Raw genomic sequence first — 17726 nt, forward strand, 5'->3', positions numbered from 1 at the left:
GATTTGGCAAAGTGTTTTAGGTTATTATCCTGCTGAAAGGTGAATTCATCTCCCAGTGGAAAGCAGACTGTGCCAGGTTTTGATCTAGGATTTTGCCTGTGCTTAGCTCCATTCTGTTTATTTTTCTCCTGAAAAACTCCCCAGGCCTTAACGATTACAAGCATTCCCATAACGTGATGCAGCCACCACTATGCTTGAAAATATGGAGTGTTACTCAGTAATGTGTTGTATTGCATTTGCCCCCAACATAACACTTTGTATTCAGGATAAAGTTAATTATCCTGAATTAAAAAACAACAACATTGCTGCACATCAGTTCACAAACTGTGCACATCAGCACACAGTTCACAAAAGAACACCTGAATGTTCCACAGCGCTACTGGCAAAATATTCTGTGGACAGATGAAACTAAAGTAGAATTGTTTGGAAGGAACACAACACTATGTATGGAGAAAAAAAGGCACAGCAACATCAAAACCTCCTCCCAACTGTAAAGTATGGTGGAGGGAGCATCATAGTTTGGGGCTGATTTGCTGCCTCAGGGCCTGGACAGCTAGTTATCATCGACAAAAAAAATTATTCCGAAGTTTATCAAGACATTTTGCAAGAGAATGAAAGGCTATCTGTCCGCCAATTAACACTCAACAGAAGTTGGGTGATGCAACAGTACAACACCACAAAACACAGAAGTAAAACAACAGAATGGCTTCAAAATAAGAAAATATGCCTTCTGGAGTGGCCCAGTCAGAGTCCTGACCTCAACCCGTTTGAGATATTGTGGCATGACCTCGAGATCGGTTCACACCAGACATCCCAAGAATATTGCTGAACTGAAACAGTTTTGTAAAGAGGAATGGTCCAAAATTCCTCCAGACCGTTGTGCAAGTCTGATCTGTAACTACAGAAAATGTTTAGTTGAGGTTACTGCTGACAAAGGAGGGTCAACCTGTTATTAAATCTAAGGGTTCACATACTTTTTCCACCCTGCACTGTGAATGTTTACACAGTGTGTTCAATAAAGACATGAAAACGTATAATTGTTTGTGTGTTATTAGTTTTAGCAGACTCTGTCTATTGTTGTGACTTAAATGAAGATACGATCAAATTTTATGACCAATCTATTCAGAAATCCAGGACAATCCAAAGGATTCACATACTTTTCCTTACAACTGTATGTGACTTAAAAAAAATATATATATTTTTTTTATTTCACCTTAAATTTAACCAGGTAGGCCAGGTGAGAACAAGTTTTCATTTACAACTGCATCCTGGCCAAGAAAGCAAAGCAGTGCGACACAAACAACAACACAGAGTTACACATCGAATAAACAATAAACAGTGTGTGCAAATGAGGTAGGATAAGGGAGGTAAGGCAATAAATAGGCCGTAGTGGCGAAGCAATTACAATTTAGCAATTAAACACTGGAGTGAAAGATGTGTAGAAGATGAATGTGCAAGTAGAGATACTGGGGTGCAAAGGAGAAAAAATAAAAAATAAATGGGGATGAGGTAGTTGGATGGGCTATTTACAGATGGGCTATGATCTGTGAGCTGCTCTGACAGCTGATGTTTAAAGTTAGTGAGGGAGATGAGTCTCCAGCTTTAGTGATTTTTGCAATTCGTTCCAGTCATTGGCAACAGAGAACTGGAAGGAAAGGCGGCCAAAGGAGGAATAGGCTTTGGTGGTAACCAGTGAAATATACCTGCTGGAGCGCGTGCTACGGGTGGGTGCTGCTATGGTGACCAGTGAGCTGAGATATGGCAGGGCTTTACCTAGCAGAGACTTGTAGATGACCTGGAGCCAGTGGGTTTGGCGACGAGTATGAAGCGAGGGCCAGCCAACGAGAGCGTACAGGTCGCAGTGGTGGTAGTATATGGGGCTTTGGTGACAAAACGGATGGCACTGTGATAGACCGCATCCAATTTGCTGAGTAGTGTTGGAGGCTATTTGTAAATGATATCGCCGAAGTCAAGGATCGGGAGGATAGTCAGTTTTACGAGGGTATGTTTGGCAGCATGAGTGAAGGATGCTTTGTTGCGAAATAGGAAGTCGATTCTAGATTTAACTTTGGATTGGAGATGCTTAATGTGAGCCTGGAAGGAGAGTTTACAGTCTAACCAGACACCTAGGTATTTGTAGTTGTCCACATGTTCTAAGTCAGAACCGTCCAGAGTAGTGATGCTGGACGGGCGTGCAGGTCGGGCAGCGATCGGTTGAAGAGCATGCATTTAGTTTTACTTGCATTTAAGAGCGAAGCTCGCCTGGAGGTTAGTTAACCTGTTGAGGACAGAGGGCGCTGTTTTCACTTTGGGGGAAAATCGTGCCCAATTTAAACGGCCTCGTACTCAATTCTTGCTCGTACAATATGCATATTATTATTACTATTGGATAGAAAACACTCTCTAGTTTCTAAAACCGTTTGAATTATATCTGTGAAACAGAACTCATTTGGCACAAACTTCCTGACCAGGAAGTGGAAAGTCTGAAATTGAGGCTCTGTTCTAGGTCCTGCCTATAAATGGGCATGATACGTATTAGTATACATGCACGTCATACACCTTCCCCTGGATGTCAAGAGGCGGTGAGAGAAGAAATGGAGTGTTTATCTTGGTCTGAAGTGGAATAAATCCTCTTGGAATGACGTGTCACCCATTTCCTGTTTTCAGGAAGGCGCGAGAAGGAACCGGGGATTGCCTTATGAAAAGCTTTCGTTATAGGCGACTACTATCTCCGGCTTTGATTTTATTTGATACATGTGACCATATCATCGTAAAGTATGTTTTTTCAATATAGTTTAATCAGATTATTGAAATTTTTTCGGGAGTTTTGCCGTGTTCCGTTCTCTTCCGTTTGTTGACATGGAGAGATTCGTGCCACTTGGCTAGTGTGCTTGCTAAATCGAGAGGGAAAAAGGCCGTTCTAAATCCAAACAACGATTGTTCTTGACAAAGGACCCCTTGTCCAACATTCTGATGAAAGATCAGCAAAAGTAGGAAACATTTTATGATGCTATTACATATATCTGTCGTACATGTGAACTAGTCGTTGGCGCCCAGCTTTTGGGTACTCTCTAGCTATACCGAAGCTGTATGTCGTAATGAAGTTATTTTTTAGAATTCTAACACGGCGATTTCATTAAGAACTAATGTATCTATCATTTCCTATACAACATGTATTTTTTAGTTATGTTTATGAATAGCTATTTGGTCAGAATATGTGTGTCAGAAAAAGTGTCAGAAAAATATCCGGACGTTGTGGGAAAAAGTAGCTACGTTAGCACAATGTATAACCACTGATTTCAGCTCTAAATATGCACATTTTCAAACAAAACATAAGTGTATGTATAACCTGATGTTATAAGACTGTCATCTGATGAAGCATATCAAGGTTAGTCAAAAATTATATATCTTTTGCTGGTTTGTTACGATCGCTAACTTTTGCTACTGGGAAATGGCTTGTGTTTCTGGCTATTGTGGTAAGCTAATATAACGCTATATTGTGTTTTCGCTGTAAAACACTTAATAAATCGGAAATATTGGCTGGAATCACAAGATGCCTGTCTTTCATTTGCTGTACACTATGTATTTTTCAGAAATGTTTTATGATGAGTAATTAGGTATTTGACGTTGGTGTCTGTAATTATTATGGCTGCTTTCGGTGCAATTTCTGATTGTAGCTGCAATGTAAACTATGATTTATACCTGAAATATGCACATTTTTCGAACAAAACATAGATTTATTGAATAACATGTTATAAGACTGTCATCTGATGAAGTTGTTTGTTGGTTAGTTTGGTTGGTTCTTGGTTAGTTAGGTTGGCTTTGTGCATGCTACCTGTGCTGTGAAAAATGTCTGTCCTTTTTTGTATTTGGTGGTGAACTAACATAAATATACGTGCTGTTTTCGCTGTAAAACATTTTAAAAATCGGACATGTTGGCTGGATTCACAAGATGTGTACCTTTCATTTGCTGTATTGGACTTGTTAACAGTGTCCAAAGAAGGGCCAGAAGTACACAGAATGGTGTTGTTTGCGTAGAGGTGGATCAGAGAATCTCCAGCAGCAAGAGCGACATCATTGATGTATACAGAGAAAAGAGTCGGACCGAGAGTTGAACCCTGTGGCACCCCCATAGAGACTGCCAGAGGTCAAGGCAACAGGCCCTCCGATTTGACACACTGAACTCTGTCAGAGAAGTAGTTGGTGAACCAGGCGAGGCAGTCATTTGAGAAACCAAGGCTGTTCAGTCTGCCGATAAGAATGTGGTGACTGACAGAGTCGAAAGCCTTGGCCAGGTCGATGAATACGGCTGCACAGTATTGTCTTTTATCGATGGCGGTTATGATAGAATTTAGGACCTTGAGCGTGGCTGAGGTGCACCCATTACCAGCTCGGAAACCAGATTGCAGAGCGGAGAAGGTACGGTGTGATTCGAAATGGTCGGTGATCTGTTTGTTAACCTGTCAGGGAACGGGGAACCCCTCGCCAACAGCCAGTGAAATTGCAGGGCGCCAAATTCAAACAGCAGCAATCTCATAATTCAAATTTCTCAAACATACAAGTATTAGACACCATTTTAAAGATAAACGTCTCGTTAATCCAACCACATTGTCTGATTTCAAAAAGGCTTTTCGGCGAAAGCACAACATATCATTATGTTAGGTCAGCACCTAGTCACAGAAAGCATACAGCCATTTTCCAACCAAATAGAGTCACAAAAAGCAGAAAGAGATAAAAATGAATCACTAACCTTTGATATTCTTCATCAGATGACACTCCCGGGACAACATGTTACACAATACATGTATGTTTTGTTCAATCAAGTTCATATTTATATCCAAAAACCTCAGTTTACATTTGGCTTTGCCTCCAAAACATCCCGTGAATTTGCATAGAGGCACATCAATTTACAGAAATACTCATAATAAACATTAATAAAAGATACAAGTGCTATGCACAGAATTATAGATATACTTCTCCTTAATACAACCGCTTTGTCAGATTTCAAAAAAGCTTTACGGAAAAAGCAAACCATGCAATAATCTGAGTACGGCGCTCAGAGACCAAAACAAGCCAAACAGATACCCGCCATGTTGTGGAGTCAACAGAAGTCAGAAATAGCATTATAAATATTAACTTACCTTTGATGATCTTCATCAGAATGCACTCCAAGGAATCCCAGTTCCCCAATAAATGTTTGTTTAGTTCGAGAAAGTCCATAATTTATGTCCAAATACCTCGTTGTTGTTCGTGCCTTGAGTTCACAAATCCAAATTCATGATGCGCGTTCACTATGTCCAGACGAAAAGTCAAAAATTTCCGTTACAGTCCGTAGAAACATGTCAAACGATGTATAGAATCAATCTTTAGGATGTTTTTAACATAAATCTTCAATAATGTTCCAACCGGAGAATTCCTTTCTCTTTAGAATTGCAATGAAACTCAGGTCGCTCTCACGTGTGCACGCGTGATCAGCTCATGGCACTCTGGCAGACCTGTTACTCAATCAGCTCTCATTCGCCCCCACTTAACAGTAGAAGCCTCAAACAAGGTTCTAAAGACTGTTGACATCTAGTGGAAGCCTTAGGAAGTGCAACATGACCCCATAGACACTGTATATTCGATAGGCAATGAGTTGAAAAACTCCAAACCTCAGATTCCCACTTCCTTGTTGGATTTTTTTCAGGTTTTCACTTGCCATGAGTTCTGTTATACTCACAGAGATCATTCAAACAGTTTTAGAAACTTCAGAGTGTTTTCTATCCAATACTACTAATAATATGCATATATTAGCATCTGAGCCTGAGTAGCAGGATGTTTACTCTGGGCACGCTTTTCATCCGAACGTGAAAATGCTGCCCCCTAGCCCAAACAGGTTAACTTGGCTTTCGAAGACCTTAGAAAGGCAGGGTAGAATAGATATAGGTCTGTAACAGTTTGGGTCTAGAGTGTCTCCCCCTTTGAAGAAGGGGATGACCGCGGCAGCTTTCCAATCTCAGACGATACGAAAGAGAGATTAAACAGGCTAGTAATAGGGGTTTCAACAATTGCAGAGGATAACTTTAGAAAGAGAGGGTCCAGATTGTCTATCCCAGCTGATTTGTAGGGGTCCAGATTTTGCAACTCTTTCAGAACATCAGCTATCTGGATTTGGGTGAAGGAGAAATGGGGGAGGTTTGGGCAAGTTGCTGTGGGGGGTGCAGGGCTGTTGACCGGGGTATGGGTAGCCAGGTGGAAAGCATGGCCAGCCTTGGAAAAATAGTTATTTAAATTCTCAATTATCGTGGATTTATCGGTGGTGACAGTGTTTCCTAGCCTCAGTGCAGTGGGCAGCTGGGAGGAGGTTCTCTTATTCACCATGGACTTTACAGTGTCCCAGAACTTTTTGGAGTTTGTGCTACAGGATGCAAATTTCTGTTTGAAAAAGCTAGCCTTTGCTTTCCTGCCTGTGTATATTGGTTCCTAACTTCCCTGAAAAGTTGCATATCGCGGGGGCTATTCAATGCTAATGCAGTACGCCACAGGATGTTTTTGTGCTGGTCAAGAGCAGTCAGGTCTGGAGTGAACCAAGGGCTATATTTGGTCCTGGTTCTACATTTTTTGAATGGGGCATGCTTATTTAAGATGGTGAGGAAAACACTTTTAAAGAATGACCAGTCATCCTCTACTGACGAAATGAGGTCAATATCCTTCCAGGATATCCAGGCCAGGTTGATTAGAAAGGCCTGCTCGCTGAAGTGTTTTAGGGAGCGTTTGACAGTGATGAGGGGTGGTCGTTTGACCACAGACCCATTACGGACGCAGGCAATGAGGCAGTGATCGCTGAGATCCTGGTTGAAAACAGCAGAGGTGTATTTAGATGGCAGGCTGGTCAGGATGATATCTATGAGGCTGCCCGTGTTTACAGATTTGGGGTTGTACCTGGTAGGTTCATTAATAATGTGTGTGAGATTGAGGGCATCTAGCTTAGATAGTATAACGGCCAGGGTGTTAAGCATGTCCCAGTTTAGGTCACCTAACAGTATGAGCTCTGAAGATAGATGGGGGGCAATCAATTCACATATGGTGCCCAGGGCACAGCTAGGGGCAGAAGGTAGTCTATAACAAGCGGCAACGGTGAGAGACTCATTTCTGGAAAGATGGATTTTTAGAAGCAGAAGCTCGAATTGTTTGGGCACAGACCTGGATAGTATGACAGAACTCTGCAGGCTCTCTCTGCAGTAGATTGCAACTCCGCCCCCTTTGGCAGTTCTATCTTGTCGGAAAATGTTATAGTTAGGGATGGAAATGTCAGGATTTTTGGTGGCCTTCCTAAGCCAGGATTCAGACACGGCTAGGACATCCGGGTTGGCAGAGTGTGCTAAAGCAGTGAGTAAAACAAACTTAGGGAGGAGGCTTCTAATGTTAACATGCATGAAACCAATGCTTTTACAGTTACAGAAGTCAACAAATGAGCGCGCCTGGGGAGTAGGAGTGGAGCTAGGCACTGCGGGTCCTGGATTAACCTCTACATCACCAGAGGAACAGAGGAGAAGTAGGATAAGGGTACGGCTAAAGGCTATAAGACCAGGCTATTTAGACCAGGTGAGGTTATTTAGACCAGGTAAAGGCTATTTAGATCAGGTGAGGTCACCACATGTGTGTGAGGTGAAACAAAAGGGCTAGCTAAGGCATATTGAGCAGGGCTGAAGACTCTACAGTGAAATAAGACAATAATCACTAACCAAAACAGCAATGGACGAGACAGGCATGCGTAGCCGAGTGATCATAGGGACCAGTGGGAAGCTAGGAGAGCTGGAGACATGGCGATTCAGACAGCTAGCAGGCTGGGGCTAGCAAGAAGGGCCTTAGGGGGACGTCGTGACGGAAGAAGTCTGTTGTAGCCCCCTTGGACGGTTACGTCGGCAGACCAGACATGTTGGATCGGCAGGGCTCCGTGTAGGCAGTAAAAGGGTCCAGGTCAATTGGCAAAATAGGTATTGTAGCCCAAGAAAATGGCTTCAGCTAACAGTCCGATATGCTCTAGACAGCTAGCGGACCGCAGCTAGCAGGCTAGCGGATGGGCCTTCAGGGGATGTCGCAACGGAGGAGCCTGTAGCAGTGGCTAACTGACTACTAGCTAGTAGCTAGTTAGCTGGCTAGCTGCTGTTGGGGTTTCTGGTTCTAAAGTATAGAAAATAGCAGATCCGTACCACATTGGGTGATGCGGGTTGAAGGAGATTATGTTGAAACGGAGGTTAAAAATATGAAAAATATACGAAGGGTAAAAAAATATATATATACACAGGACACGACAAGACAAAGAAACTGAACTGCCACGCCATCTTGGAAACATGTATTCCTGAATTTATTTAGGCTTGCCATAACAAAGGGGTTGAATACTTATAGACTCAAGACATTTCAACCTTCACATTTGTACTTGTAAACATTTTGAAAAACATAATTCCATTTTGACATTATGGGTTATTGTATGTAGGCCAGTGACCAAAAATCTAAATTTAATCTATTTTAAATTCAGACTGTAAAACAACAAAATGTGGAAAAAGTCAAGGGGTGTGAATACTTTCTGAAGGCACTATATTTTGAGGCCCTAACTGCCCCTTTTCTGGCCCACAAATTGATTTTGACAAACAAATCGATGAAATTACATGAGGAATATATCAATATTGTGGTGTTTTGGGGGGGTGTAAGGTTTCCGAGGCGAGTACTAGGCACCCAAAGTGCCAGAGCAAGACACGTTACCCCTGCTCCAAAAAGAGTTACCAGAAGTGCACGACTCCAACACCGTCGTTAAGTTTGCTGATGAAAACAGTGGCAGGCCTGATCACCGACGACAAGACAGCCTATAGGGAGGAGGTCAGACACCTGGCAGTGTGGTGCCAGGAGAAAAACCTCTCCCTCAACGTCCGCAAGACAAAGGAGCTGATCATGGACTACAGGAAATGGAGGGCTGAGCACACCACCATTCACATCGATGGTGCTGTAGCGGAGCGGGTCGAGAGCTTAAAGTTCCTCTGTGTCCACATCAATAAGGATCTATCATGGTCCACACAAACCAACACAGTCGTGAAGAGGGCAGGACTACGCCTCTTCCCCCTCAGGAGGCTGAAAAGATATTCAAAGTTCTACAGCTGCACCATTGAGAGCATCTTGACTGGCTGCATCACAGCTTGGCATGGCAACTGCTTGTCATCCGATCGCAAGGCAATACAGAGGGTAGTGGGTATGACCCAGTACATCACTGGGACCGAGCTCACTGCCATCCAGGACCTCTATACCAGGTGGTGTTAGTGGAAGGCCCTAAAAATTGTCCAAGATTCCAGAGATTCTATGTTACCGCACGGCAAGCAGTACTGATGCACCAAGTCTGGAACCAACAGGACCCTGAACAGCTTCTACCCCTAAGCCATAAGACTGATAAATATACTGAACAAAAATATACACAAAACATGTAAAGTTGTTTCATGAGCTGAAATAAAAGATCCCAGAAATGTTCCATACACACAAAAGCTTATTTCTTCAAATGTGTTTATATCCCTATTAGTAAACATTTCTCCTTTGCCAAAATAATCCATCCACCTGACAGGTGTGGCATATCAAGAAGCTGATTAAACAGCAAGATCATTACACAGGTGCACCTTGTGCTTGGGGAAAATAAAAGGTCACTAAAATGTGCAGTTTTGTCACAACGCCACAGATGTCTGAGTGTGAAATTGGTATGCTGACTGCAAGAATTTCCATATGAGCTGTTGCCACAGTATTGAATGTTCATTTCTCTACCATAAACTGCCTCCAAAGTTGTTTTAGAGAATTTGGCAGTTCGTACAACCGGCCTCACAACCGCACACCACGTGTAACCACGCCAGCCCATGACCTCAACATCCAACATATTTACCTGTAGGATCGTCTGAGGGAGGGGTGGGGTTGCTGAGGAGTATTTCTGTCTGTAATAAAGCCCTTTTGTGGGGAAAAACTCATGCTGATTGGCTGGGCCTGGCTCCCATGTGGGTGGGCCTGGCTGCCAAGTGGGTGGGCCTACGCCCGCCAAGGCCCACCCATGGCCGGTCTCTCTGACAGAGCTCCAGAGTACCTCTGTGGAGATGGGAGAACTTTGCAAAAGGTCAACCATCTCTGCAGCATTCCACCAATCAGACCTTTATGGTAGAGTGGCCAGGAGGAAGCCAGTCCTCAGTAAAAGGCACGACAGCTCGCTTGGAGTTTGCCAAAAGGCACCTAAAGACTCTCAGACCATGAGAAACAAGATTCTCTGGTCTGATGAAACCAAGATCGAAGTCATTGGCCTGAATGCCAAGCATCACGTCTGGAGGAAACCTGGCAGGGACTAGTCAGGATTGAGAGAAAGATGAAAGGAGCAAAGTACCGAGAGATCCTTTATGAAAACCTGCTCCAGAGCGCTCAGGACCTCAGACTGGGACAACGACCCTAAGAACACAGCCAAGACAATGCAGGAGTGGCTTCGGGACAAGTCTCTGAAAGTCCTTGAGTGGCCCAGCCAGAGCCCAGACTTGAACACGATCAAGCATCTCTGGAGAGACCTGACAGAGCTTGAGAGGATCTGCAGAGAAGAATGGGAGAAAATCCACAAATACAGGTGTGGCAAGCTTGTAGCGTCATAACCAAAAAGTCTTGATGCTGTAATCGCTGCCAAAGGTGCTTCAACAAAGTACTGAGTGAAGGGTCTGAATACTAATGTAAATGTGGTATTTCAGTTTTTAATTTTTAATAAATCAGCAAAAAAATTGAAAAAACTGTTTTTCCTTTGTCATTATGCGGTATTGTATGTAGATTGATGAGGTAAAAAAAATGTGGAAATAGTCAAGGGTTCTGAATACTTTCCAAAGGCACTGTATGTATGCATGTATGTCTGTAATAATGTATGTATAATGTATGTATGTATATATAGTACCAGTCAAAAGTTGACACACCTACTCATTTAAGGTTTTTCTTTATTTTTCGTATTTTCTACGTTGTAGAATAATAGTGAAGACATCAAAACTATGAAATAACACATATGGAATCATGTAGTAACCAAAAAAGTGTATTATATATTTTAGATTCTTCAAAGTAGCCACCCTTTGCACACTCTTGGCATTCTCTCAACCAGCTTCACCTGGAAAGCATTTCAATTAACAGGTGTGCCTTGTTAAATGTTGTGACTCTTTTTTGACCAATCAAAAACGATGCATACATTATATGACCGCTTGAGTGGACAGTCTCCCATTGGACTACCAGTGAAAAAGGTGTAAACTGAACGGGAAGGTGCTAACAAGTGTATGGTCGCTCTCTTTCTAAGTAACAGGACTACATGTATTCAATGTCTTCGCAGCATAACACAGGCCTAATCATATCTCCAGCAGTATCCTTATGAGCGCAGGTTGGTTCCCTGTTATTCTATGCCTGTACAAAGGAAGTCGGTACTCCTTGATTCCACACTGAACTAATTCACCATTGGAGAACCAGTCATTTTCTAAGAGATTGATGCCCTTCCTTGCTTTCATGAGCAGAGAACTGTGACAAGACCAAATCAGTCATAGGCCTACTGTACAACCTGTTCTAGCAATCATGTTGCAGAGAAACTACAAACCATAGCAGTCAATATAAAATCTAGATTGTAGTATTTGCATGTTTTCTGCCAGACTGAGAATACAGTATATTAATTCATTTCCCCTTCTGCCACTAAATGTAGTCAAAATGGAACATGCTGCCCAACTGTAAATGTTGGCTTTGTGTATATCTTTGATGCCAGAAAACACTATACACCTCCATCACCTATATGTCTAGCCTACATCAAAGTTCACATCCTTCATATTATAATGCTACTTTTTCTTCAATGAATAAAATAAATCAAGAATGGAACCAAATTGACAAATCAAGTCCTTGGCTCCCAAGCATCTTGTGATGGATGGCTAGTGTTGTGGATCATTGTGTTGTGGATCATTGTGTTGTGGATCATTGTGTACAAACAGATTCTGCCTACTACAGCAGCACTAGAAATTGGTCTGATGTGAATCTTGATTTCATACATATGTACTTACTGTCATCTCCAAGTTTGGACGCGTGCTCATTTATCAATTCTTCACCAACATCCACGATTTGCTCACTGTTTCTGTGGTTATCCTCCCTCCACTTCCGCAGCTTGTCTCTCATTTCTGTGAACACAATTATCAAAAACATTACAATTATCAAAACCTGCTAAATAGCACAACGGTAGTGGATGGTAATGATCCTGAAGCAGCAGCCCTCTACTCGAGTAGGCAGTTCAGTGCACACTTTTTCTGGTTACTGGTCCAACTCTCTAAAACCTGGGCTACCTACTGGTTCCTGACATACAGTGCCTTCAGAAAGTATTCACACCCCTTTTTCCACATTTTGTTGTGTGGAATTAAAATGGATTTGTCATTTTTTGTCTAACACTAATATATCTTGATTACATAAGTATTCAACCCCCTGAGTCAATACATGTTAGAATTACATTTGGCAGCAATTACAGCTGTGAGTCTTTCTGGGTAAGTCTCTAGAGCTTTGCACACCTGGATTGTACAATTAGTTTGGCTGAGATAATGGATGGGCTGGACATGCCAGGAGAGGAGTTTGGATTGGTCTGCCATGTAGCATGCGTCTGTCTATAACGTGAGCTGTTCAGTATGTGATGGCAGTCCTTTCTACCGCGCCGTTTTTGAAAGATATAACATTAGCCATCGAGAACTTCAAACGTTTTGCTACTTTTCTCAACATCATTGATGACCCCAATTTAGCGGGCGCTATCGACAGATCAGTTAGAAAAAGTGATGGGCTACTTTCTTCACACGCCACGGTCAGTGTGAACCGGAGTGACTTGACACAACGCTGGCCAGACAAGGGGTGTGCTCGTAAATTCACTCTGGCTATGTGCTCCGACAGAATAACTGATGAATTTACGAACGCTCAACACCCGTTGAATATTGCCGGAGTAAGTAAACCTTCCCCCCCAATTAAAAAAAAAAAATTGTTGCCAGCAGCACAGTTACAGTCACCAACGCTCTGGATAACATGAAAACAGCCTAACCAGGTCTGCTATGGCGAGTAAAATGGTCAGAGTGAGATTCTCTCTCATTTGTGTCCGGAAGTAGCTGATGTTAGCTTGGGTGCTTGACTGCCGTTGTGAGGACAGAACGCTCGGACCAACCCTACTGAACACTCCAAGAGCGAAACCCTCTGAATTTACGAACGGACAATCTGACAACGCTCTGAATTTACGAACGCCCAGAGCGCACTCTGGCACTCCATAATGAATTTACGAACACACCCAAGATGTAGCTACAAACAAAACTGAGTTAAATGGTTCCAGTCTGCCGCGAAGCGTTCATCCATGTATAAAGTTAAGAGTCTAGCTATATTTTCAGATAAGTTTCACATTTGTAAGAAAGTCATTTTTATTGCAAGTTAAAGCGTACTGTTAGTTACAGCAGCTAGCAAACGTTAGCTTACTGGCTCGATAGCTAACATTACGTTTATGATCTGTGTAGTAATATTATTAAAATCAGAAATCCATTTGCATTGCTAGTTATAGCCTAATGTTAGCTAGCTAACATTGAACCTAATTTGTTAGCTTTAGCTAACTTCAGATTCATACTACAGCTATGACAATGTTTGTATTGGTAGTAGTAGTATGAGTTGGGATTATGGTAGCTAGCTAGCTACCTACCTACATGTCTAAACAAGACTCCACTTCGGCCAGATTATTACATGACCCATCAAATTAGCCAGGTGTGTCTGGGGGTGATTACGGCCATCTATTGTATTTCATGAACATGTGTACATGTCTAGACATTAGTGACCCATCCACTTAGTTGGATGTGGCTGGGGGAGGTGGTTATATCATTTCCTTCACATGACCCATCATTTTAAACAAGTGTGTCAGGAAAGTGTAACCTAATAATGATAACATATTAATTAAGTTTTTTTATCTGGAAACATTCTGTTTTTGATATTACTACTATGCAAGTAACCACTTCAATGTACCATTTACGCCTTCTGTATCCTGTGCACGTGACAAATAAACTCAGATTTTATTTGATATTGCATGTGTTTACCACATGGCCTCACATGTACATCCTTAAAGAGATGGGTGGGGCTAAGGCTTCAGAGAGTGTGAACGATGCTGAATGGGTGTAGATAAAGAAGAGCTCGCCAGAAGGTGTACCAAAACATTCAAGGACCATTTCCTCAAAAGTGGGGTTACAAGTTTATCAACTTTCAAAGCAGAATTACTTTCCCATTGTTCCTCAACTGCAGTGTATGATATAGCATTTTCTAGCTCTGAGTCTCTACTTTTAGTCAATGTAAAAAACACATTCTCAAATTTTGCTAAATAAGACTGAATCGAGGCGGTCGGTCACATATTTGGCCTTAGATTTTGCCTGTGCTTAAGCTCCATTCCGTTTCTTTTTTATCCTTAACGATTACACCCATAACATGATGCAGCCACCACTATGCTTGAAAGTATGGGGAGTGGTACTCAGTAATCTGTTGTATTGGATTTGCCTCAAACATAACACTTTGTATTCAGGACAAAAAGTGAATTGCTTTGCCACATTTTTTGCAGTATTACTTTAGTGCCTTGTTGAAAACAGGATGTATGTTTTGGAATAATTTTATTCTGTACAGGCTTCCTTCTTTTCACTCTGTCAATTAGCTTAGTATTGTGGAGTAATTGCAACGTTATTGATCCATCCTCAGTGTTCTATCACAGCCATTAAACTCTGTTTTAAAAAGTCACCACTTGCCTCATGGTGAGCGGTTTCCTTTCTCTCCAGGAACTGAGTTAGGAAGGATGCCACAGTCTTTGTAGTGACTGAGTGTACTGATACACGATTCAGAAGTGTAATTAATAACTTCACCATGCTCAAAGGATATTCAATGTCTGCTTTGTTCTCTTTTTACCCATCAATCGATAGGTCCCGTTCTTTGCGAGGCATTGGGAAACCTCCCTGGACTTTGTGGTTGAATCTGTAAGATAATTGTATATGTGGGGTACAGAGATGAGGTAGTCATCAGGATGTCATCCATTTTTACCTCAGAATGTTTATACCCAACACGATGACACAAGATCAATTGCTTAAAACAGATCAAAATCTTTGGGTTTGTACTATTGATTTTGTCATATGCGCTGGGGTTCGCAGGACTTAGAATGCAGTTACCCCAAACGTTTGCCCCCTATTCTATTTATTTGAGAGTGTTATCGATGGATGTGATTAACAAAAAAAGTGTTGCATGGCTGTGTGCTTAGGGTCGTTGTCCTGTTGGAAGGTGAACCGTCGCCCCAGTCTGAGGTCCTGAGCGTTCTGGAGCAGATTTTCATCAAGGATCTCTCTGTACTTTGCTACGTTTATCTTTGCCTAGATCCTGACTAGTCTCCCAGTTCCTGCCGCTGAAAAAATCCCCAAAGCATGATGCTGCCAACACCATGCTTCACCATAGAGATGGTGCCAGCTTTCCTACAGACATGAAACTTGGCATTCAGGCCAAAGAGTTCAATATTTGTTTCATTAGACCAGAGAATCTTGTTTCTCATGGTCTGAGAGTCTTTAGGTGCCTTTTGGCAAACTCCAAGCGAGTAGCTTCCATCTATCTGGGCACTCTACCACAAAGGCCTGATTGGTGTAGTGCTGCAGAGATGGTTGTCCTTCTGGAAGATTCTCCCATCTCCACAGAGGAACTCTAGAGCTCTGTCAGAGTGACCATTGGGTTCTGGATCACCTCCCTGGCATTTTTTTGGTACCCTTACCCAGATCTGTACCTCGACACAATCCTGTCTCAGAGCTCTATGGACAATTGGAATGGTTTTTGCTCTGACATGCACTGTCAACCTCATATTGACAGGTCCACAAGTGGACTCCAATCAAGTTGTAGAAACATTGAGGATTATCAATGGAAACAGGATGCACCTGAGCTCAATTTCAAGTCTCATAGCTTAGGGTCTGAATACTTATGTAAATAAGGTATTTCTGTTATTTTTTAAATGAACTAACATTTCTAAACGTGTTTTGACTTTGTCATTATGGGGTATTGAGTGTAGATTGCTGAGGAATTTGTTTTATTTAATCAATTTCAGAACAAAGCTGTAATGTAACAAAATGTGGAAAAGGTCAAGGGGTCTGAATACTTCCCGATTTGGACACTTTAAAACGGTATTTTGGCATTGTCCTATTTATCAATATGTCTTGTCAACAGAAAACAGTAACAGCATAATTTTAAATGTCAGTTTTAGGAATTCAATTACATTTTACAACATAAACGTCCAATGGTATTGTACAAAACTAATCAGTTAACTGTTGAGGCCAAAAACGTGCTGTGATTTATTTTGATGGTAGACAAGAAATCACCAAAACGGGTTTCCCCTGCCTATTAGTAGTGTCCATTGCAAGACCGTGTATTTTAGCAAGCCAGCTAAAGAGGCAGAACAACGACGGCAGGCAGCTAACTAACTTAGTTATAATCAGATGACAGGCGTAAGGTACTTAAACTGGCTAGCTAGTTTAGCCTGCTGTGTATTCTTGCAAACTCACACATGCTGTGGACTGTTAGCTACGACAACAATAACAGATTAAGCAATTCTTAACGTTAGCTAACCAACTTCGATAATTTAGAAATAAGAATTCTAGGCAGAAATAATGTGCTAGCTAAGTGGCTATCTCGTGTTAGCAAGCTGAAATAGCTAGCTAACAAGTCAGCAGCTGGCGTGATGAGATGGACATACGCAGCTACATTCGGCGAACGACAGCTAAACTGCACTACGTCGAATTATACAAGGATTTAGCAACACACCTTCAGTCATACAGTACATTATAACGTTTAATCGTCTGTGTTTACCTTCCCAGGTTACATCGTACATTTCTGACACCGACGCCATCGTTCTTGGCAGCACAGGTTTCACGTCATTGAACTGGGTGTGGCTTGTTTCTGCTGACCCTTTGATCTCTGAGTAGTGTGACCACAAGTGACCATCAGTCTACAAGCTCGAGAATAGTCAAATAGTCATATTTTTGAGACATGTTCAATGTATTTTGTTCATTTCTATGGACTTAAATATTTCTGCTGCTTCCGTAGTTTTTTCCTGCTATTAATATGAGTGTAATAAAAATTGTCAAAGACTCCAGCGGTACCGGAGCATCAAGTCTAGGTCCAAGAGGCTTCTAAACAGCTTCTACCCCCAAGCCATAAGACTCCTGAACACCTAAACAAATGGCTACCCAGACTATTTTCATTGCCCCCCCCCCCCCCCCCCCCCCTTCTTTTACTGCTGCTCTCTGTTGTTATCATCTATGCATAGTCACATTAATAACTCTACCTACATGTACATATTACCTCAACTAACCGGCACATTGACTCTGTACTCTCCTGACTCTGTACCCCCCTGTACATAGTCTTGCTATTGACTATTTTACTGCTGGTCTTTAATTACTTGTTACTTTTATTTCTTATTCTTATCTGTATTTTTTTTAACTGCATTGTTGGTTGGGACTCGTAAGTAAGAATTTCACTGTAAGATCTCCACCTGTTGTATTCCGTGCATGTGACTAATAAAATAAAATTTATTAGGATTGAGTGGTGGGGCGCAAACTGTCCATTTTTATTGACATGAGAAGATTCATGGAAGTCAAATAATTTATGATTAACGGGAATGGTAAGAGAGGTAAGGACAACATGTTACTTTAAGCATGGCT

The 17726-nt window shown here is 41.9% G+C and overlaps 1 protein-coding gene across 1 annotated transcript in view; it reads right to left on the reverse strand.

Annotated features, from left to right (window-relative positions):
• The window catches only part of LOC120031036 (ER membrane protein complex subunit 2), a 59768-nt gene extending 42832 nt beyond the window's left edge, over positions 1–16936 (reverse strand). Inside the window, exons 1-2 of the mRNA XM_038976574.1 lie at positions 16873–16936; positions 12057–12170 (exon numbers count right to left, since the gene is read on the reverse strand). Coding sequence (XP_038832502.1) covers positions 12057–12170; positions 16873–16912 — 154 coding nt within the window. The 5' untranslated portion in view covers positions 16913–16936. The remainder of the gene's footprint in view (positions 1–12056; positions 12171–16872) is intronic.
• Positions 16937–17726: the final 790 nt, after the last annotated feature.

Source organism: Salvelinus namaycush, chromosome 37 (assembly GCF_016432855.1).
Source record: "Salvelinus namaycush isolate Seneca chromosome 37, SaNama_1.0, whole genome shotgun sequence".
NCBI classification, from domain to species: domain Eukaryota; kingdom Metazoa; phylum Chordata; class Actinopteri; order Salmoniformes; family Salmonidae; genus Salvelinus; species Salvelinus namaycush.